At 53.0% G+C, this 18,624-nt stretch overlaps 1 protein-coding gene across 3 annotated transcripts in view; it reads right to left on the bottom strand.

The window, feature by feature from the left end:
* Positions 1 to 18,624, bottom strand: part of LOC125702693 (uncharacterized) — a 166,647-nt gene that overhangs the window by 10,739 nt on the left and 137,284 nt on the right. For all 3 annotated transcript variants that reach the window (XM_048966303.1, XM_048966304.1, XM_048966305.1), the window contains 3 exons: positions 9,349 to 9,447; positions 8,726 to 8,920; positions 3,853 to 3,951 (listed from right to left, as the gene is read on the bottom strand). In XM_048966303.1, the coding sequence (XP_048822260.1) occupies positions 3,853 to 3,951; positions 8,726 to 8,920; positions 9,349 to 9,447 (393 nt within the window). The remainder of the gene's footprint in view (positions 1 to 3,852; positions 3,952 to 8,725; positions 8,921 to 9,348; positions 9,448 to 18,624) is intronic.

Genomic DNA, 18,624 nt, shown 5'->3' with positions numbered 1-18,624 from the left:
CACACAACGGCAGCCCTGGCTCGGCCCAAGAAGGGACGTCCACAGCAAGCACATCTTCACAAACCTTCTTCCAGCTCCGCACCCTCCGGCCAACACAGCACCCGGGCGCCTTGCTCCACCGCCCGCCCGGGCTTTGCTGCCTACAACCAGGCCCTACGGGGCCTCCTCCTTCGCACACCCCAAACACCAACAAAGCTCCGCACTCGCACGGCCTTCCCTCACAGGAAGCTGCCCCCCGACCCCGCACCACTCGCCGGCGCCGCACGCATCGCCTCTGCGTGCCGGCAGCACCGCCAGCTCCTCCCCCGAGCGCCCCTCCATGCCCCCGCACCCAGGCCCGACCCCGCTCCCAGCACACAGCCCGCTCCTCCCGGCCCCGCTCACCGGCCCGGCGCCGCCATGCCGCGCTGCCCCGGAAGTGCTCTCCGCCGGCACCAAGCACTTCCTGCCCCGGCCCTACCAACCGCCTGCGGCGTCACGTTGCTAAGGCCGGCCTGGGGGCGGCCCGGGGCCTGGACGAGGGGGAGGGGCAGCTGGGGGGGGCCGCTGCCGGATTCCCCTCGGGTGGCGCCGGCGGCATGCGACTTGTCTTCTTCTCCTTTTCTGCCTTTTCCCTTTTCCCCCTTTTGCTTTCCTTTGCCTTGCTTTTCTTTGCCTTGCTTCTCTTTTCTCTTCCTTTCCTTTTCTCTTTCTCTCTTCCCCTTCACATTTCCCTTTTTCTTTCCTTTCATTTCTTACTTTCTTCTCCTCCCCACCCATCCCCTCCCCTCCCCGCCCCTCCCCTGCCTTCCGTTTGCTTTCTGTCCACACGCAGTCTGCACATCTCCAATGGACATGCCTGGAGAAGATCACCTACGCAGGCAATAAATGGCTTGTGCTGTGCTTCACTGCTTTGTGCTCTTGAAAGACTCTGATTTGTTTTGCCCTTTCCTAGGTATCAGGAGGGCCCGGCTGGCTTTGCTGCGGAGCCTTATCACCCCACAGTCTGAAGACTTGGGGGAAAAGCCCAGCAGCTCCGTAGCTGCCAAGGGAAGACTTCATGCCCTGGCCTTCATACAGCCCGGCTCTCCCCGCTCTGCTCTGCGCTCCTGCCATCCCCTGCAGCCCCTGTGCTGCCACAAACACGAGTGCGGCTCGGGCCCAACGCCCTCCCTGCTGCACGCCCTCTCACGGCCCCAGGTGCTGCACCCACACCACTGCCCCAGCCCCGCAGCCCTCCTGCCCGCAGCGCAGCCCCACGCACCGGGCTCGGCCCCAGCCCCCAGCAGCTGATGGAGGTGACTCGGCCCCCGCTGCATCCACACCCAAACCTAACACGCACTAACCGCTCCTCAATACTCCCTTTCCCTCCTTTGCAGCCAGCTCCTTGGCTGCACGCAGCCCGACAATCCGCTCTTTCCTCTCCAGCAGTGCAGCAGGCAGGCGGCCAGGCAGGCAGGCAGGCAGGCAGGCAGCAGAAGGCAGTGCCGTGTAGCACGCTGGACCCAGTGCACCGTGCAGGCTCCTTCGTGGATGGAGGAAGACGCCGACGCGCCAAGCCAAAATGGCAGGCAGACACTCTTGACGTGCGGCCTCTGCTCTCCTCTGCTCTCCTCTCCTCTCTCAGGCTCCGGCTCACCAAGGTGCCCTCGCAGCACCCAGACGCTCCACACGCGCCGCTGCCCATGACGCGCTCCAAGCCACTGCAGCTGAAGCAGCGCAGTACGGCTCGCTGCCCTCCCGGCTCACGCCTGAGCTCTGGGCCCGAGGCGCGCTCACCTGCAGCCCTCCCGCTGCCCTCTCCTCCTGCCCCACTCCCAGCGCTGCTCTTCACACCAGCCCACCCGCACTTGAACTCCTCGCGGCTCAACGGCAGCCTGACGTGCAGGCCACGGCTGCCCGCAGCTGCAGCTGGCCTTCCCAGGGCAAGCAGGAACAGTCAGTGCTACACAAGGCTGAAAAAGCCACCAGGGAAGCTGGAGGGACGAGCTCAAGGGGCTGAGTGCAGGGACACCTGGCTTCCTCGCGCGCTGCTTCCTCTCCTTTTCTTTCTCTCACGCCTCACAGAGCAAGCTGATGCTCACACGCTTCGCTCGCACTTACGCTTTGGCTGAAAGGCCACCGCTGGGCAAGACCAGCATGGAAACGCGGGAAAAGCAGCTCCATCGCCAGGGAGGGACGTGAAGCCGGCCCGTTCATCGCCCTGCCACTGCCAGCCCAAGCCAGGCATGTTTGGACCAGCTACTGAAAGAGGCAGCACCAGGTCTAAAAGCTTTCTTTCCCTTTTATTTTAAACTAAGGGATTTGGGTTGCATTCTGTAGATACGTCAACAGACAATAAAATAGGCTGCATACCGCTCAGGACCAGCGACACGCGCTAAGTTCACCTCATCATCAACATTCTGAAACAGCTATCGAGCTGAAGGACCCTGAAGGAATGCAGCGTCCCCAGCTCTTGCCACACATGAAATCCCGCACAGGCAAAGTCCGATTTCTTGGTCGCGCATCAGAAGCCCTTCCAGCTTCCTCAGTTCCTCTCCAATGTCCGGGCAAGGGAAAGCACGGCCACGCCACAAAACCAGACGGACAGTGCGCTGCCTTTGGAGCACCTCTCAGCCAGCATTCCAGCTGCTTCCTTTGGCCTTGGAGGCTTAGCGCTCAAGCCCTCACCGTTTCTTTTGGCTTTCCTTCTTGGCTTTCTTGCTTAGCTGTGCAGCACTTGCCTTTGGTTTCTTCACCGTCTCCCAAGTCTTAGACTCCAAGCCGTCCCAGTCCTACACGAATTAATTCACCAACAGTCAAGTCAGGGAACTTTCTGACAATTGCCCCACAGCTCGCTTTGGGAGCTCAAGTCACCTGACTGGGCAGCTCTGGGTGCCAGTGCTGCACATTGCCTTCCTGACATCAGGGCACAACAGAAACTCCACCTCTGTCTTGTGCCCAAAAATCCCACGTCACCTACAGTCTACAGGCCTTGCCTGCAAGGCAGTCCCTGCACAGGGGGACGCCCTGCCTGCCACTCACAGCCCACAGAGGCAGCAGCAGCAGCACCACGATAAGATGAGCTTGCACCTCCAGGCTCCTTGCGTGCCACCACGAACAGCACGCACGCCCAAGGAAGCACACAACAAACTGCCGCACCCTCAGCAATGCCGCGGCGCGCTACCGTAGGCAACGGCTCCAGCTGCTTCCCTCCCAGCCCATTGCCTCAGCATTTCTATCAACCTCTATCAAACAGAGCGCTACTTACTGTCTCTGGGCACTTGGGAACTGGCAGGGTTATGGCCCACACGCACACCAGCTGGAAAACGGCTCCAAACAAGAGGCCGGAGCGCAGCACGTTCTCCATCAGCGTGGGCTCAGGGACCTCAGGGGGCGAGAAACGCACTTCAGCGGCCATAGCGCAGACAGCCTGCTGCTCTGCTGCTCTCCAGGAGGCTGCTTTCTACAAGGGGCAAACGAGAGCCATCATTCCATTCGTGCGCTCCGACGCTGTGACTTCCTGCTAGCAAAAACTCCCAGCCTGACTCACAGACGTGCTCTCAAGATAGCCTTGGTCTTCCGACCCAACCACAAGGAGGGACGCCAAACTTGCATTTCAGCCAGAGCTGAACAGGCAAGATTCAACTTCTCCCTGAGCTTGATCGCACACGCACGACCACTGTCTCATGAACACCAACAACAAGAGTATTCCTACCATCAGCTGCGCATTTGCATCTACCTGGCTACGTACGTCTTCACGGCCTTGCTGCTGCTGTGCCGGACGGCACCAAGCACAGCAATAAAGCACGCAGAAAGCCCATCTGCTGAGGACAGGGGCATGAGCTGGGCTCACGCCTAAGCACTGCTTACTGCAAAGGAAGGCACACCTACCTGGCAACGGCCACGCACGATGCTCGAGACACACTCACACACTGTTCTCCTGAGGCCCAACGCAACGGCGCAGCCACTCACACTCTGCTCCTCGACGGTCTGCAACACAAAAGTCACAAGCTGCAAATTCAATCCATCCAAGATGCCATCGGGCCTCCGTGCTCACGGCACTCGCACTCATGTCTTCGCATCATCAATCAGGCGTGTGCTTACCGAGTGAGCGCTGCTCACTGCCACCCAACAGGAGCAATCGACCCCTAACTGTCAAGTATGAACAGGAACCTATGCCTAACACTAAAAGACTACAAGGAACCTATGCCTAACTCTAACAGAAGAACAGGAACCTATGCCTAACTCTCAAACATGAACAAGAACCTACTCCTAACACTAAAACGTGAACAATAACCTAATCCTAACACTAACACTAAACTTAACACTAAAATCAACAAGTAAACCAGGGACGGGGACTTAACAGGGTGAAGATGGAGCTGGGGGCCCGCAGAATTGGCTCCAGAGGAGGAGCAGATGGTAACTCATGCCACCCAGCTAATGCTGGGGGCGGGGGCCGCGCAGCGGGTAAGGAGCCGAGCGCCTGGACCAGCGATGGCGGTGGAGCTGTGACGGCGCCCATGCGGGGCCTGGCACGGTGGTGTGGTGCCAGGCCAGCTGTGCCGCAGGCGGATCCACCTCCATGGGCTCATCCGGAGGTGGATCCACCTCCATGGGCTCATCCGGAGGTGGATCCACCTCCATGGGCTCCACGGAGGTGGTCACAGCGCTGGTCCAGGCGCGATGGAAACGGACTCTCTTCTCCTTCCTCCTCCGCTTGATGGTCAAGGCGGCCCCCCTCCTCCTCTTCGCTACTGGGGCCCCCAGCTCTCCCTTCCGATGGGAAATAGGGCAAGCTTCGCCCCTCGCTCTCTTTGCTCCTGACATGGCTGCCAGAGCTCACAGAGGCGAGTGCGTTGGCCGGGGCAGCGGTGACCAAGGTGACGGCTGTGATGCGGCGAAGGTTCTAAAATGGCAGCCGCACTGCTGGCAATGGCGTTCCACATAGCATGAGGAGGGGGCTGCAGGACAGGGCACGGGACGGCAGCTAGAAGGCGCTCCCTGTGCCCAGCGGGCAGCCCTTCTCTCCGGCAAGCAAGAGGCCACAGAGGAGCCGGCCCCGAGAAAAGGGCCCTCGGCCTCCTTCATCCTCTCCCTTCTTCCACACGGGAATCTCTTGGGGCTGGCACACGCAGCACACAGCGCCATGTTCAGGGGCCTCCCGAGCCCAGCGCCAACAACAGCAGGCTCCAAAGCGCACCTCACCACGCCTGCCTCCTGGCACACACAAGCTCCGCTTTCCACCTTAGCATCCAGCGCCTCCTCTTGCGCCTCACGCCTGCGGATTCAACCATTCCCTACCAGAAATACGGCCAGCTGCATTTTCATTACAATCACTCTCACTCCATTCCACATCCGCGCACAATGCTGGCACACACACGGGGCCACCCTGGCTCACCGATGCTTCGCGGGGACCCACACAACAGCATGAGCCAAGCAGGCAGAAACGTGCCGGGCTCCTGACTGATGGCAGTCTTACAATCTCCCTCTCCCTCCCCCCACTCTCCTAAGGCAGCACTTCTCCCAAGCAACAAACACAATCACACACAACGGCAGCCCTGGCTCGGCCCAAGAAGGGACGTCCACAGCAAGCACATCTTCACAAACCTTCTTCCAGCTCCGCACCCTCCGGCCAACACAGCACCCGGGCGCCTTGCTCCACCGCCCGCCCGGGCTTTGCTGCCTACAACCAGGCCCTACGGGGCCTCCTCCTTCGCACACCCCAAACACCAACAAAGCTCCGCACTCGCACGGCCTTCCCTCACAGGAAGCTGCCCCCCGACCCCGCACCACTCGCCGGCGCCGCACGCATCGCCTCTGCGTGCCGGCAGCACCGCCAGCTCCTCCCCCGAGCGCCCCTCCATGCCCCCGCACCCAGGCCCGACCCCGCTCCCAGCACACAGCCCGCTCCTCCCGGCCCCGCTCACCGGCCCGGCGCCGCCATGCCGCGCTGCCCCGGAAGTGCTCTCCGCCGGCACCAAGCACTTCCTGCCCCGGCCCTACCAACCGCCTGCGGCGTCACGTTGCTAAGGCCGGCCTGGGGGCGGCCCGGGGCCTGGACGAGGGGGAGGGGCAGCTGGGGGGGGCCGCTGCCGGATTCCCCTCGGGTGGCGCCGGCGGCATGCGACTTGTCTTCTTCTCCTTTTCTGCCTTTTCCCTTTTCCCCCTTTTGCTTTCCTTTGCCTTGCTTTTCTTTGCCTTGCTTCTCTTTTCTCTTCCTTTCCTTTTCTCTTTCTCTCTTCCCCTTCACATTTCCCTTTTTCTTTCCTTTCATTTCTTACTTTCTTCTCCTCCCCACCCATCCCCTCCCCTCCCCGCCCCTCCCCTGCCTTCCGTTTGCTTTCTGTCCACACGCAGTCTGCACATCTCCAATGGACATGCCTGGAGAAGATCACCTACGCAGGCAATAAATGGCTTGTGCTGTGCTTCACTGCTTTGTGCTCTTGAAAGACTCTGATTTGTTTTGCCCTTTCCTAGGTATCAGGAGGGCCCGGCTGGCTTTGCTGCGGAGCCTTATCACCCCACAGTCTGAAGACTTGGGGGAAAAGCCCAGCAGCTCCGTAGCTGCCAAGGGAAGACTTCATGCCCTGGCCTTCATACAGCCCGGCTCTCCCCGCTCTGCTCTGCGCTCCTGCCATCCCCTGCAGCCCCTGTGCTGCCACAAACACGAGCGCGGCTCGGGCCCAACGCCCTCCCTGCTGCACGCCCTCTCACGGCCCCAGGTGCTGCACCCACACCACTGCCCCAGCCCCGCAGCCCTCCTGCCCGCAGCGCAGCCCCACGCACCGGGCTCGGCCCCAGCCCCCAGCAGCTGATGGAGGTGACTCGGCCCCCGCTGCATCCACACCCAAACCTAACACGCACTAACCGCTCCTCAATACTCCCTTTCCCTCCTTTGCAGCCAGCTCCTTGGCTGCACGCAGCCCGACAATCCGCTCTTTCCTCTCCAGCAGTGCAGCAGGCAGGCGGCCAGGCAGGCAGGCAGGCAGCAGAAGGCAGTGCCGTGTAGCACGCTGGACCCAGTGCACCGTGCAGGCTCCTTCGTGGATGGAGGAAGACGCCGACGCGCCAAGCCAAAATGGCAGGCAGACACTCTTGACGTGCGGCCTCTGCTCTCCTCTGCTCTCCTCTCCTCTCTCGGGCTCCGGCTCACCAAGGTGCCCTCGCAGCACCCAGACGCTCCACACGCGCCGCTGCCCATGACGCGCTCCAAGCCACTGCAGCTGAAGCAGCGCAGCACGGCTCGCTGCCCTCCCGGCTCACGCCTGAGCTCTGGGCCCGAGGCGCGCTCACCTGCAGCCCTCCCGCTGCCCTCTCCTCCTGCCCCACTCCCAGCGCTGCTCTTCACACCAGCCCACCCGCACTTGAACTCCTCGCGGCTCAACGGCAGCCTGACGTGCAGGCCACGGCTGCCCACAGCTGCAGCTGGCCTGCCCAGGGCAAGCAGGAACAGTCAGTGCTACACAAGGCTGAAAAAGCCACCAGGGAAGCTGGAGGGACGAGCTCAAGGGGCTGAGTGCAGGGACACCTGGCTTCCTCGCGCGCTGCTTCCTCTCCTTTTCTTTCTCTCACGCCTCACAGAGCAAGCTGATGCTCACACGCTTCGCTCGCACTTACGCTTTGGCTGAAAGGCCACCGCTGGGCAAGACCAGCATGGAAACGCGGGAAAAGCAGCTCCATCGCCAGGGAGGGACGTGAAGCCGGCCCGTTCATCGCCCTGCCACTGCCAGCCCAAGCCAGGCATGTTTGGACCAGCTACTGAAAGAGGCAGCACCAGGTCTAAAAGCTTTCTTTCCCTTTTATTTTAAACTAAGGGACTTGGGTTGCATTCTGTAGATACGTCAACAGACAATAAAATAGGCTGCATACCGCTCAGGACCAGCGACATGCGCTAAGTTCACCTCATCATCAACATTCTGAAACAGCTATCGAGCTGAAGGACCCTGAAGGAATGCAGCGTCCCCAGCTCTTGCCACACATGAAATCCCGCACAGGCAAAGTCCGATTTCTTGGTCGCGCATCAGAAGCCCTTCCAGCTTCCTCAGTTCCTCTCCAATGTCCGGGCAAGGGAAAGCACGGCCACGCCACAAAACCAGACGGACAGTGCGCTGCCTTTGGAGCACCTCTCAGCCAGCATTCCAGCTGCTTCCTTTGGCCTTGGAGGCTTAGCGCTCAAGCCCTCACCGTTTCTTTTGGCTTTCCTTCTTGGCTTTCTTGCTTAGCTGTGCAGCACTTGCCTTTGGTTTCTTCACCGTCTCCCAAGTCTTAGACTCCAAGCCGTCCCAGTCCTACACGAATCAATTCACCAACAGTCAAGTCAGGGAACTTTCTGACAATTGCCCCACAGCTCGCTTTGGGAGCTCAAGTCACCTGACTGGGCAGCTCTGGGTGCCAGTGCTGCACATTGCCTTCCTGACATCAGGGCACAACAGAAACTCCACCTCTGTCTTGTGCCCAAAAATCCCACGTCACCTACAGTCTACAGGCCTTGCCTGCAAGGCAGTCCCTGCACAGGGGGACGCCCTGCCTGCCACTCACAGCCCACAGAGGCAGCAGCAGCAGCACCACGATAAGATGAGCTTGCACCTCCAGGCTCCTTGCGTGCCACCACGAACAGCACGCACGCCCAAGGAAGCACACAACAAACTGCCGCACCCTCAGCAATGCCGCGGCGCGCTACCGTAGGCAACGGCTCCAGCTGCTTCCCTCCCAGCCCATTGCCTCAGCATTTCTATCAACCTCTATCAAACAGAGCGCTACTTACTGTCTCTGGGCACTTGGCAACTGGCAGGGTTATGGCCCACACGCACACCAGCTGGAAAACGGCTCCAAACAAGAGGCCGGAGCGCAGCACGTTCTCCATCAGCGTGGGCTCAGGGACCTCAGGGGGCGAGAAACGCACTTCAGCGGCCATAGCGCAGACAGCCTGCTGCTCTGCTGCTCTCCAGGAGGCTGCTTTCTACAAGGGGCAAACGAGAGCCATCATTCCATTCGTGCGCTCCGACGCTGTGACTTCCTGCTAGCAAAAACTCCCAGCCTGACTCACAGACGTGCTCTCAAGATAGCCTTGGTCTTCCGACCCAACCACAAGGAGGGACGCCAAACTTGCATTTCAGCCAGAGCTGAACAGGCAAGATTCAACTTCTCCCTGAGCTTGATCGCACACGCACGACCACTGTCTCATGAACACCAACAACAAGAGTATTCCTACCATCAGCTGCGCATTTGCATCTACCTGGCTACGTACGTCTTCACGGCCTTGCTGCTGCTGTGCCGGACGGCACCAAGCACAGCAATAAAGCACGCAGAAAGCCCATCTGCTGAGGACAGGGGCATGAGCTGGGCTCACGCCTAAGCACTGCTTACTGCAAAGGAAGGCACACCTACCTGGCAACGGCCACGCACGATGCTCGAGACACACTCACACACTGTTCTCCTGAGGCCCAACGCAACGGCGCAGCCACTCACACTCTGCTCCTCGACGGTCTGCAACACAAAAGTCACAAGCTGCAAATTCAATCCATCCAAGATGCCATCGGGCCTCCGTGCTCACGGCACTCGCACTCATGTCTTCGCATCATCAATCAGGCGTGTGCTTACCGAGTGAGCGCTGCTCACTGCCACCCAACAGGAGCAATCGACCCCTAACTGTCAAGTATGAACAGGAACCTATGCCTAACACTAAAAGACTACAAGGAACCTATGCCTAACTCTAACAGAAGAACAGGAACCTATGCCTAACTCTCAAACATGAACAAGAACCTACTCCTAACTCTCAAACATGAACAAGAACCTACTCCTAACACTAAAACGTGAACAATAACCTAATCCTAACACTAACACTAAACTTAACACTAAAATCAACAAGTAAACCAGGGACGGGGACTTAACAGGGTGAAGATGGAGCTGGGGGCCCGCAGAATTGGCTCCAGAGGAGGAGCAGATGGTAACTCATGCCACCCAGCTAATGCTGGGGGCGGGGGCCGCGCAGCGGGTAAGGAGCCGAGCGCCTGGACCAGCGATGGCGGTGGAGCTGTGACGGCGCCCATGCGGGGCCTGGCACGGTGGTGTGGTGCCAGGCCAGCTGTGCCGCAGGCGGATCCACCTCCATGGGCTCATCCGGAGGTGGATCCACCTCCATGGGCTCATCCGGAGGTGGATCCACCTCCATGGGCTCCACGGAGGTGGTCACAGCGCTGGTCCAGGCGCGATGGAAACGGACTCTCTTCTCCTTCCTCCTCCGCTTGATGGTCAAGGCGGCCCCCCTCCTCCTCTTCGCTACTGGGGCCCCCAGCTCTCCCTTCCGATGGGAAATAGGGCAAGCTTCGCCCCTCGCTCTCTTTGCTCCTGACATGGCTGCCAGAGCTCACAGAGGCGAGTGCGTTGGCCGGGGCAGCGGTGACCAAGGTGACGGCTGTGATGCGGCGAAGGTTCTAAAATGGCAGCCGCACTGCTGGCAATGGCGTTCCACATAGCATGAGGAGGGGGCTGCAGGACAGGGCACGGGACGGCAGCTAGAAGGCGCTCCCTGTGCCCAGCGGGCAGCCCTTCTCTCCGGCAAGCAAGAGGCCACAGAGGAGCCGGCCCCGAGAAAAGGGCCCTCGGCCTCCTTCATCCTCTCCCTTCTTCCACACGGGAATCTCTTGGGGCTGGCACACGCAGCACACAGCGCCATGTTCAGGGGCCTCCCGAGCCCAGCGCCAACAACAGCAGGCTCCAAAGCGCACCTCACCACGCCTGCCTCCTGGCACACACAAGCTCCGCTTTCCACCTTAGCATCCAGCGCCTCCTCTTGCGCCTCACGGCTGCGGATTCAACCATTCCCTACCAGAAATACGGCCAGCTGCATTTTCATTACAATCACTCTCACTCCATTCCACATCCGCGCACAATGCTGGCACACACACGGGGCCACCCTGGCTCACCGATGCTTCGCGGGGACCCACACAACAGCATGAGCCAAGCAGGCAGAAACGTGCCGGGCTCCTGACTGATGGCAGTCTTACAATCTCCCTCTCCCTCCCCCCACTCTGGCCTTTGGCTGAAAGGCCACCACTGGGCAAGAGCAGCATGGAAACGCTGGAAACGCTTTTCTCACAGAAATTCCTGTTTCTCCCATTCTATCTGGGGTATTTCTCCTTAAATATGGCTTTTTCAGCAAGAAATCCCTTTTTTTACCCTTAAATATGGCTTGTTCTGCCAGAAAATCCTGGTTTTACAATTCAATCTGGGGTTTTTGCCCTTAAATATGGCTTTTTCTTCCAGAAATCACTGTTTTTCCTTTTAAATGAGGGGTTTTTCCCCTTAATTCTGGTGTTTTCTCACGGAAATCCCTGTTCTTTTCATTAAATCAGGGGTTTTCTCCCAAAACTCTCTGTCCCATTTCTCTGCCAGAAATCCCTGGTTTCCCCTTTAAATCTGGGTTTTTTTCCCCTTAAATACGGCTTTTTCTGCTAGAAATCTCTCTTTTTCCAACAATATCTGGGGTATTTCCCCTTAAATGTGGCTTTTTCTCCTAGAAATCCCTGGTTTTCCCTTGCAATCTGGGGGTTTTACCCTTCAATATGGCTTTTCCACCTAGAAATCCCTGTTTTTCCACTACATCTGGGCTTTCTCTCACAGAAATCCCTATTTCTCCCTTTAAATCTGGGGTTTTTCCCCTAAAATATGGCTTTTTCAGACAGAAATCCCTGGTTTCCCCTAGAAATCTGTTTTTTTTTTCCCTTACATACGGCTTTTTCTTCTAGAAATCTCTCTTTTTCCAACAATATCTGGGGTTTTTCCCCTTAAATGTGGCTTTTTCTCAGAGAAATCCCTGTTTTTCCCTTCAAATTTGGGGTTTTTCCCATTGTATATGGCTTGTTCCCCTAGAAATGTCTGTTTTTCCATTAAATCTGGGGTTATCTCAAAGAAACCCCTGTTTTTCCCATTAAATCTGGGGTTTTTACCCTTAAATATGGCTTTTTCCCCTAGAAATTCCTGTTTTCCCCCTTAAATTTCGGGTTTTTACCCTAAAATATGGCTTTTTCCCCTAGAAATCCCTGTTTTTCCCCTTAAATTTGAGGTTTTTCCCCTTAAATATGGCTTTTTCTCCCCAAAATCCCTGTTTTTCCATTACATCTGGGCTTTTCTCACAGAAATCCTTGTTTTGCCCCATAAATCTGCAGTTTTCGCCCTTAACCATGGCTTCTTCTGCCAGAAATACCTGGTTTTCCATTCAATCTGGGCTTTTTCCCCTTAAATCTGGGGTTTGCTCACAGAAATCCCTGTTTTTCCCATTACACCGGCGGCTTTTCCCCTTAAATATGCTTTTTTCTCCCAAAAAATCCCTCTTTTCCCCTGAAATATGGGGTTTTTCCACTTACATATGGCTTTTTCTGCTAGAAATCCCTGTTATTCCCCTTAAATCTGGGTTTTTTCCCCATAAATATGGCATTTTCAGACAGAAATCCCTGGTTTCCCCTTTAAATCTAGGTTTTTTCCCCCTTAAATACGGCTTTTTCTGCTAGACATCCCTGTTTTTCCAACAATATCTGGGGTATTTCCCCTTAAATGTGGCTTTTTCTCACAGAAATCCCTGTTTCTCCCATTAAATCAGGGGTTTTTCCCCTTAAAATTGGCTTTTTTTCTGCCAGAAATCCCTGTTTATTCCCAATAATCTTGGGTTTTTCTCCTGAAATATGGTTTTTTCTCCAAGAAATCCCTGTTTTTCCATTAAATCTGGGCTTTTCTCACAGAAATCCCTGTTTTTCCCCTTAATTCTGGGGTTTTTCACATTAAATATGGCTTTTTCCCCTAGAAATCCCTGTTTTTCCCCTAAAATATGGCTTTTTCTGCCAGAAATCCCTGTTTTTCCCATTAAATCTGGGGTATTTCCCCTTAAATGTGGCTTTTTCTCCTAGAAATCCCTGTTATTCCCTTTCAACCTGGGTTTTTTCCCCTTAAATCTGGAGTTTTTACCCTAAAATATGGCTTTTCCTCCTAGAAAGCCCTGTTTTCCCATTAAATCTGGGGTTTTCTCAAAGAAATCCCTATTATTCCCATTAAATCTGGAGTTTTTCCCCATAAAATGGCTTTTTCTGCCAGAAATCCCTGTTTTTCCCCTTAAATCTGGTGTTTTTACCCTTAAATATGGCTTTTTCTGCAAGAAAATCCTGGTTTTCTCATTAAATCTGGGGCTTTTCCCCTTAAGTATGGCTTTTTATCCCAGGGTCCTGAAGGAGCTGGCTGAGGTGGTTGCCGAGCCGCTCTCCATCATATTTGAGAAGTCGTGGCTGTCAGGTGAGGTCCCGGACAACTGGAGGAAGGGTCACGTCACTCCCATATACAAGAAGGGGAGCAGGGAGGACCCGGGGAACTACAGGCCGGTGAGTCTCACCTCCGTGCCTGGGAAGATCATGGAACAGATCCTCCTGGACAACATGCTCGGTCACATAAAGAATGAGCATGTGATCCGAGACAGCCAGCACGGCTTCACCAAAGGAAGGTCATGCCTAACTCATCTTGTGGCCTTCTATGATGGAGTGACGGCATTGGTGGACGAAGGGAAGGCGACCGATGTCATTTACCTGGACCTGAGCAAGGCCTTTGACATGGTCCCCCACCACATCCTCATCTCCAAATTGGAGGGAAGTGGATTTGATGGGTGGACGACCCGATGGATAAGCAATTGGTTGAAAGGCCGCAGACAGAGGGTGGTGGTCAATGGCTCTGTGTCCAGGTGGAGGCCGGTAACAAGCGGTGTCCCCCAAGGGTCTGTCTTGGGACCGGTGCTCTTTAACATCTTTATTAATGACATCGATGAGGGAATTGAGTGCACCCTCAGCAAGTTTGCTGACGACACCAAGCTGAGTGGTGCGGTTGATACGGTGGAAGGAAGGGATGCCATTCAGAGGGACCTCGACAGGCTGGAGGGCTGGGCTCGGGTGAACCTGATGAGGTTCAACACGGCAAAGTGCAGGGTTTTGCATTTGGGCCGGAAGAACCCCAGGCACCTGTACAGGCTGGGAGGAGCGGTCCTTGAGAGCAGCTCGGCAGAGAAGGACCTGGGGGTCCTGATGGACGAGAGACTGAACATGAGCCAGCAGTGCGCTCTGGCAGCTCGAAAGGCAAATGGGATCCTGGGCTCCATCAGGAGAGGGGTGGCCAGCAGGGACAGGGAGGTGATTGTCCCTCTCTACTCGGCTCTTGTGAGGCCCCATCTGGAGTCCTGTGTCCAGGTGTGGAGCCCTCAGTACAAGAAAGACATGGAGATTTTGGAAAGGGTCCAGAGGAGGGCGACTAAGATGATCAGGGGGCTGGAGCAGCTCCCCTATGAGGACAGGCTGAGGGAGTTGGGCTTGTTCAGCCTGGAGAAGAGAAGGCTGCGGGGTGACCTCATGGCAGCCTATCAATACCTGAAGGGAACCTACACCCAGGAGGGGAGTAAACTCTTCAAAAGGGCTGACAACAGCAGGACTAGGGGAAATGGTTTTAAGTTGAAGGAGGGAAGATTTAGGTTGGATGTTAGGGGGAAGTTCTTTACTAGGAGAGTGGTTGGGCCCTGGAACGGGCTGCCCAGGGAGGTTGTGGATGCCCCGTCCTTGGACGTGTTCAAGGCCAGGTTGGACGGGGTCCTGGGCAACCTGATCTGAATGTGGATGTTTGGTGGCCCTGCTAGGCAGGGGGGTTGGAACTACATGATCCTTGGGGTCCCTTCCAACCCGGATGATTCTGTGATTCTGTGATTTTTCTCCCCAAAATCCCTGTTTTTCCATTACATCTGGGCTTTTCTCACAGAAATCCTTGTTTTGCCCCATAAATCTGCAGTTTTCGCCCTTAACCATGGCTTCTTCTGCCATAAATCCCTGGTTTTCCATTCAATCTGGGCTTTTTCCCCTTAAATCTGGGGTTTGCTCACAGATATCCCTGTTTTTCCCATTACACCGGCGGCTTTTCCCCTTAAATATGCTTTTTTCTCCCAAAAAATCCCTCTTTTCCCCTGAAATATGGGGTTTTTCCACTTACATATGGCTTTTTCTGCTAGAAATCCCTGTTATTCCCCATAAATCTGGGTTTTTTCCCCTTAAATATGGCATTTTCTGCCAGAAATCCCTGGTTTCCCCTAGAAATCTGGGTTTTTTTCCCCTTAAATACGGCTTTTTCTGCTAGAAATCTCTCTTTTTCCAACAATATCTGGGGTATTTCCCCTTAAATGCGGCTTTTTCTCCTATAAACCCTTGGTTTTCCCTTGCAATCTAGGGGTTTTACCCTTCAATATGGCTTTTCCACCTAGAAATCCCTGTTTTTCCCCATAAAACAGGGGTTTTCTCCTAGAAATCCCTCTTTTTTTCTATTAAATCTGGGGTTTTTACCCTAAAATATGGCTTTTCCTCCTAGAAATCCCTGTTTTTCCATTACATCTGGGATTTTCTCACAGGAATTCCTATTTTTCCCATTAAATCTGGGGTTTTTCCCCTTAAATATGGCTTTTTCTGCCAGAAATCCCTGTTTTTCATCTTTAATCTGGGGTTTTTACCCTTAAATGTGGCTTTTTGTGCCAGAAATCCCTGTTTTTCCCTTTAAATTTGGGGTTTTTCCCATTATATATGGCTTGTTCCCCTAGAAATGTCTGTTTTTCCATTACATCTGGGGTTTTCTCACAGAAATCCCTGTTATTCCCATTAAATCTGGGGTTTTTCCCCTTAAAATTGGCTTTTTCTGCCAGAAATCCCTGTTTTTCATCTTTAATCTGGGGTTTTTACCCTTAAATGTGACTTTTTCTGCCAGAAATCCCTGTTTTTCCCTTTAAATTTGGGGTTTTTCCCATTATATATGGCTTGTTCCCCTAGAAATGTCTGTTTTTCCATTAAATCTGGGGTTATCTCAAAGAAACCCCTGTTTTTCCCATTAAATCTGGGGTTTTTACCCTTAAAATTGGCTTTTTTTCTGCCAGAAATCCCTTTTTTTCCCCTTAAATTTGAGGTTTTTCCCCTTAAATATGGCTTTTTCTCCCCAAAATCCCTGTTTTTCCATTACATCTGGGCTTTTCTCACAGAAATCCTTGTTTTGCCCCATAAATCTGCAGTTTTCGCCCTTAACCATGGCTTCTTCTGCCAGAAATCCCTGGTTTTCCATTCAATCTGGGCTTTTTCCCCTTAAATCTGGGGTTTGCTCACAGAAATCCCTGTTTTTCCCATTACACCGGTGGCTTTTCCCCTTAAATATGCTTTTTTCTCCCAAAAAATCCCTCTTTTCCCCTGAAATATGGGGTTTTTCCACTTACATATGGCTTTTTCTGCTAGAAATCCCTGTTATTCCCCTTAAATCTGGGTTTTTTCCCCATAAATATGGCATTTTCAGACAGAAATCCCTGGTTTCCCCTTTAAATCTAGGTTTTTTTCCCCTTAAATACGCCTTTTTCTGCTAGAAATCTCTCTTTTTCCAACAATATCTGGGGTATTTCCCCTTAAATGTGGCTTTTTCTCACAGAAATCCCTGTTTCTCCCATTAAATCAGGGGTTTTTCCCCTTAAAATTGGCTTTTTTTCTGCCAGAAATCCCTGTTTATTCCCAATAATCTTGGGTTTTTCTCCTGAAATATGGTTTTTTCTCCCAAAAAATCCCTGTTTTTCCATTAAATCTGGGCTTTTCTCACAGAAATCCCTGTTATTCCCATTAAATCTGGGGTTTTTCCCCTTAAAATTGGCTTTTTTTCTGCCAGAAATCCCTGTTTTTCCCCTTAAATTTGAGGTTTTTCCCCTTAAATATGGCTTTTTCTCCCCAAAATCCCTGTTTTTCCATTACATCTGGGCTTTTCTCACAGAAATCCTTGTTTTGCCCCATAAATCTGCAGTTTTCGCCCTTAAACATGGCTTCTTCTGCCAGAAATCCCTGGTTTTCCATTCAATCTGGGCTTTTTCCCCTTAAATCTGGGGTTTGCTCACAGAAATCCCTGTTTTTCCCATTACACCGGCGGCTTTTCCCCTTAAATATGCTTTTTTCTCCCAAAAAATCCCTCTTTTCCCCTGAAATATGGGGTTTTTCCACTTACATATGGCTTTTTCCCCTATAAATCCCTGTTTTTCCCCTTAAATCTGGGGTATTTCCCCTTAAATGTGGGCTTTTCTCACAGAAATCCCTGTATTTCCCCCTTCATCTGGAGTTTTTACCCTTCAATATGGCTTTTTCTGCCAGAAATCCCCGTTTTTTCCTTTTAAATGTGGGGTTTTTCCCTTCAATATGGCTTTTTCTGACAGAAAACCCTGTTTTTCTCCTTCAATCTGTGGTTTTTCCCCTGAAATATGGCTTTTTCTACAAGGAATCCCTGCTTTTCCATTAAATATGGCATTTCCTGCAAGAAATCCCTTTTTTCGTATTAAATCTGGGGCTTTTCCCCTTAAATATGGCTTTTTCAGACAGAAATCCCTGGTTTGCCCTAGAAATCTGGGTTTTTTTTCCCCTTAAATATGGCTTTTTCTGCTAGAAATCCCTGGTTTTCCCTTGCAATCTGGGGTTTTTACACTTCAATGTGGCTTTTCCACCTAGAAATCCCTGTTTTTCCCCATAAAACAGGGGTTTTCTCACAGAAATCCCTGTTTTTTTTCTATTAAATCTGGGGTTTTTACCCTAAAATATAGCTTTTCCTCCTAGAAATCCCTGTTTTTCCATTACATCTGGGCTTTTCTCACAGAAATTCCTATTTTTCCCATTAAATCTGGGGTTTTTACCCTTAAATGTGGCTTTTTGTGCCAGAAATCCCTGTTTTTCCTTTTAAATTTGGGGTTTTTCCCATTATATATGGCTTGTTCCCCTAGAAAGCCCTGTTTTCCCATTAAATCTGGGGTTATCTCAAAGAAATCCCTGTTATTCCCATTAAATCTGGGGTATTCCTCCTTAAATATGGCTTTTTCTCCTAGAAATCTCTGTTTTTCCATTACATCTGGGCTTTTCTCACAGAAATCCTTGTTTTGCCCCATAAATCTGCAGTTTTCGCCCTTAAACATGGCTTCTTCTGCCATAAATCCCTGGTTTTCCATTCAATCTGGGCTTTTTCCCCTTAAATCTGGGGTTTGCTCACAGAAATCCCTGTTTTTCCCATTACACCGGGGGCTTTTCCCCTTAAATATGCTTTTTTTCTCCCAAAAAATCCCTCTTTTCCTCCTTAAATATGGGGTTTTCCACTTACATATGGCTTTTTCTGCTAGAAATCCCTGTTATTCCTATTAAATCTGGGTTTTTTCCCCTTAAATATGGCTTTTTCTCACAGAAATCCCTGTTTCTCCCATTAAATCAGGGATTTTTCCCCTTAAAATTGGCTTTTTTCTGCCAGAAATCCCTGTTTATTCCCAATAATCTTGGGTTTTTCTCCTGAAATATGGTTTTTTCTCCCAAGAAATCCCTGTTTTTACATTAAATCTGGGCTTTTCTCACAGAAATCCCTGTTTTTCCCCTTAATTCTGGGGTTTTTCACATTAAATATGGCTTTTTCCCCTAGAAATCCCTGTTTTTCCCCTTAAATCTGGGGTTTTCTCCCAGAAATCCCTGTTTTTCCCATTAAATCTGGGGTATTTCCCCTTAAATGTGGCTTTTTCTCCCAGACATCCCTGTTATTCCCTTTCAACCTGGGTTTTTTCCCCTTAAATCTGGAGTTTTTACCCTAAAATATGGCTTTTCCTCCTAGAAA

The sequence above is a fragment of the Lagopus muta genome, chromosome 19 (genome assembly GCF_023343835.1).
Source record: "Lagopus muta isolate bLagMut1 chromosome 19, bLagMut1 primary, whole genome shotgun sequence".
Taxonomy (NCBI): Eukaryota; Metazoa; Chordata; class Aves; order Galliformes; family Phasianidae; genus Lagopus; species Lagopus muta.
Note: the sequence above shows the minus strand (reverse complement) of the source record. Positions and strands in the feature narration are given on the sequence as shown.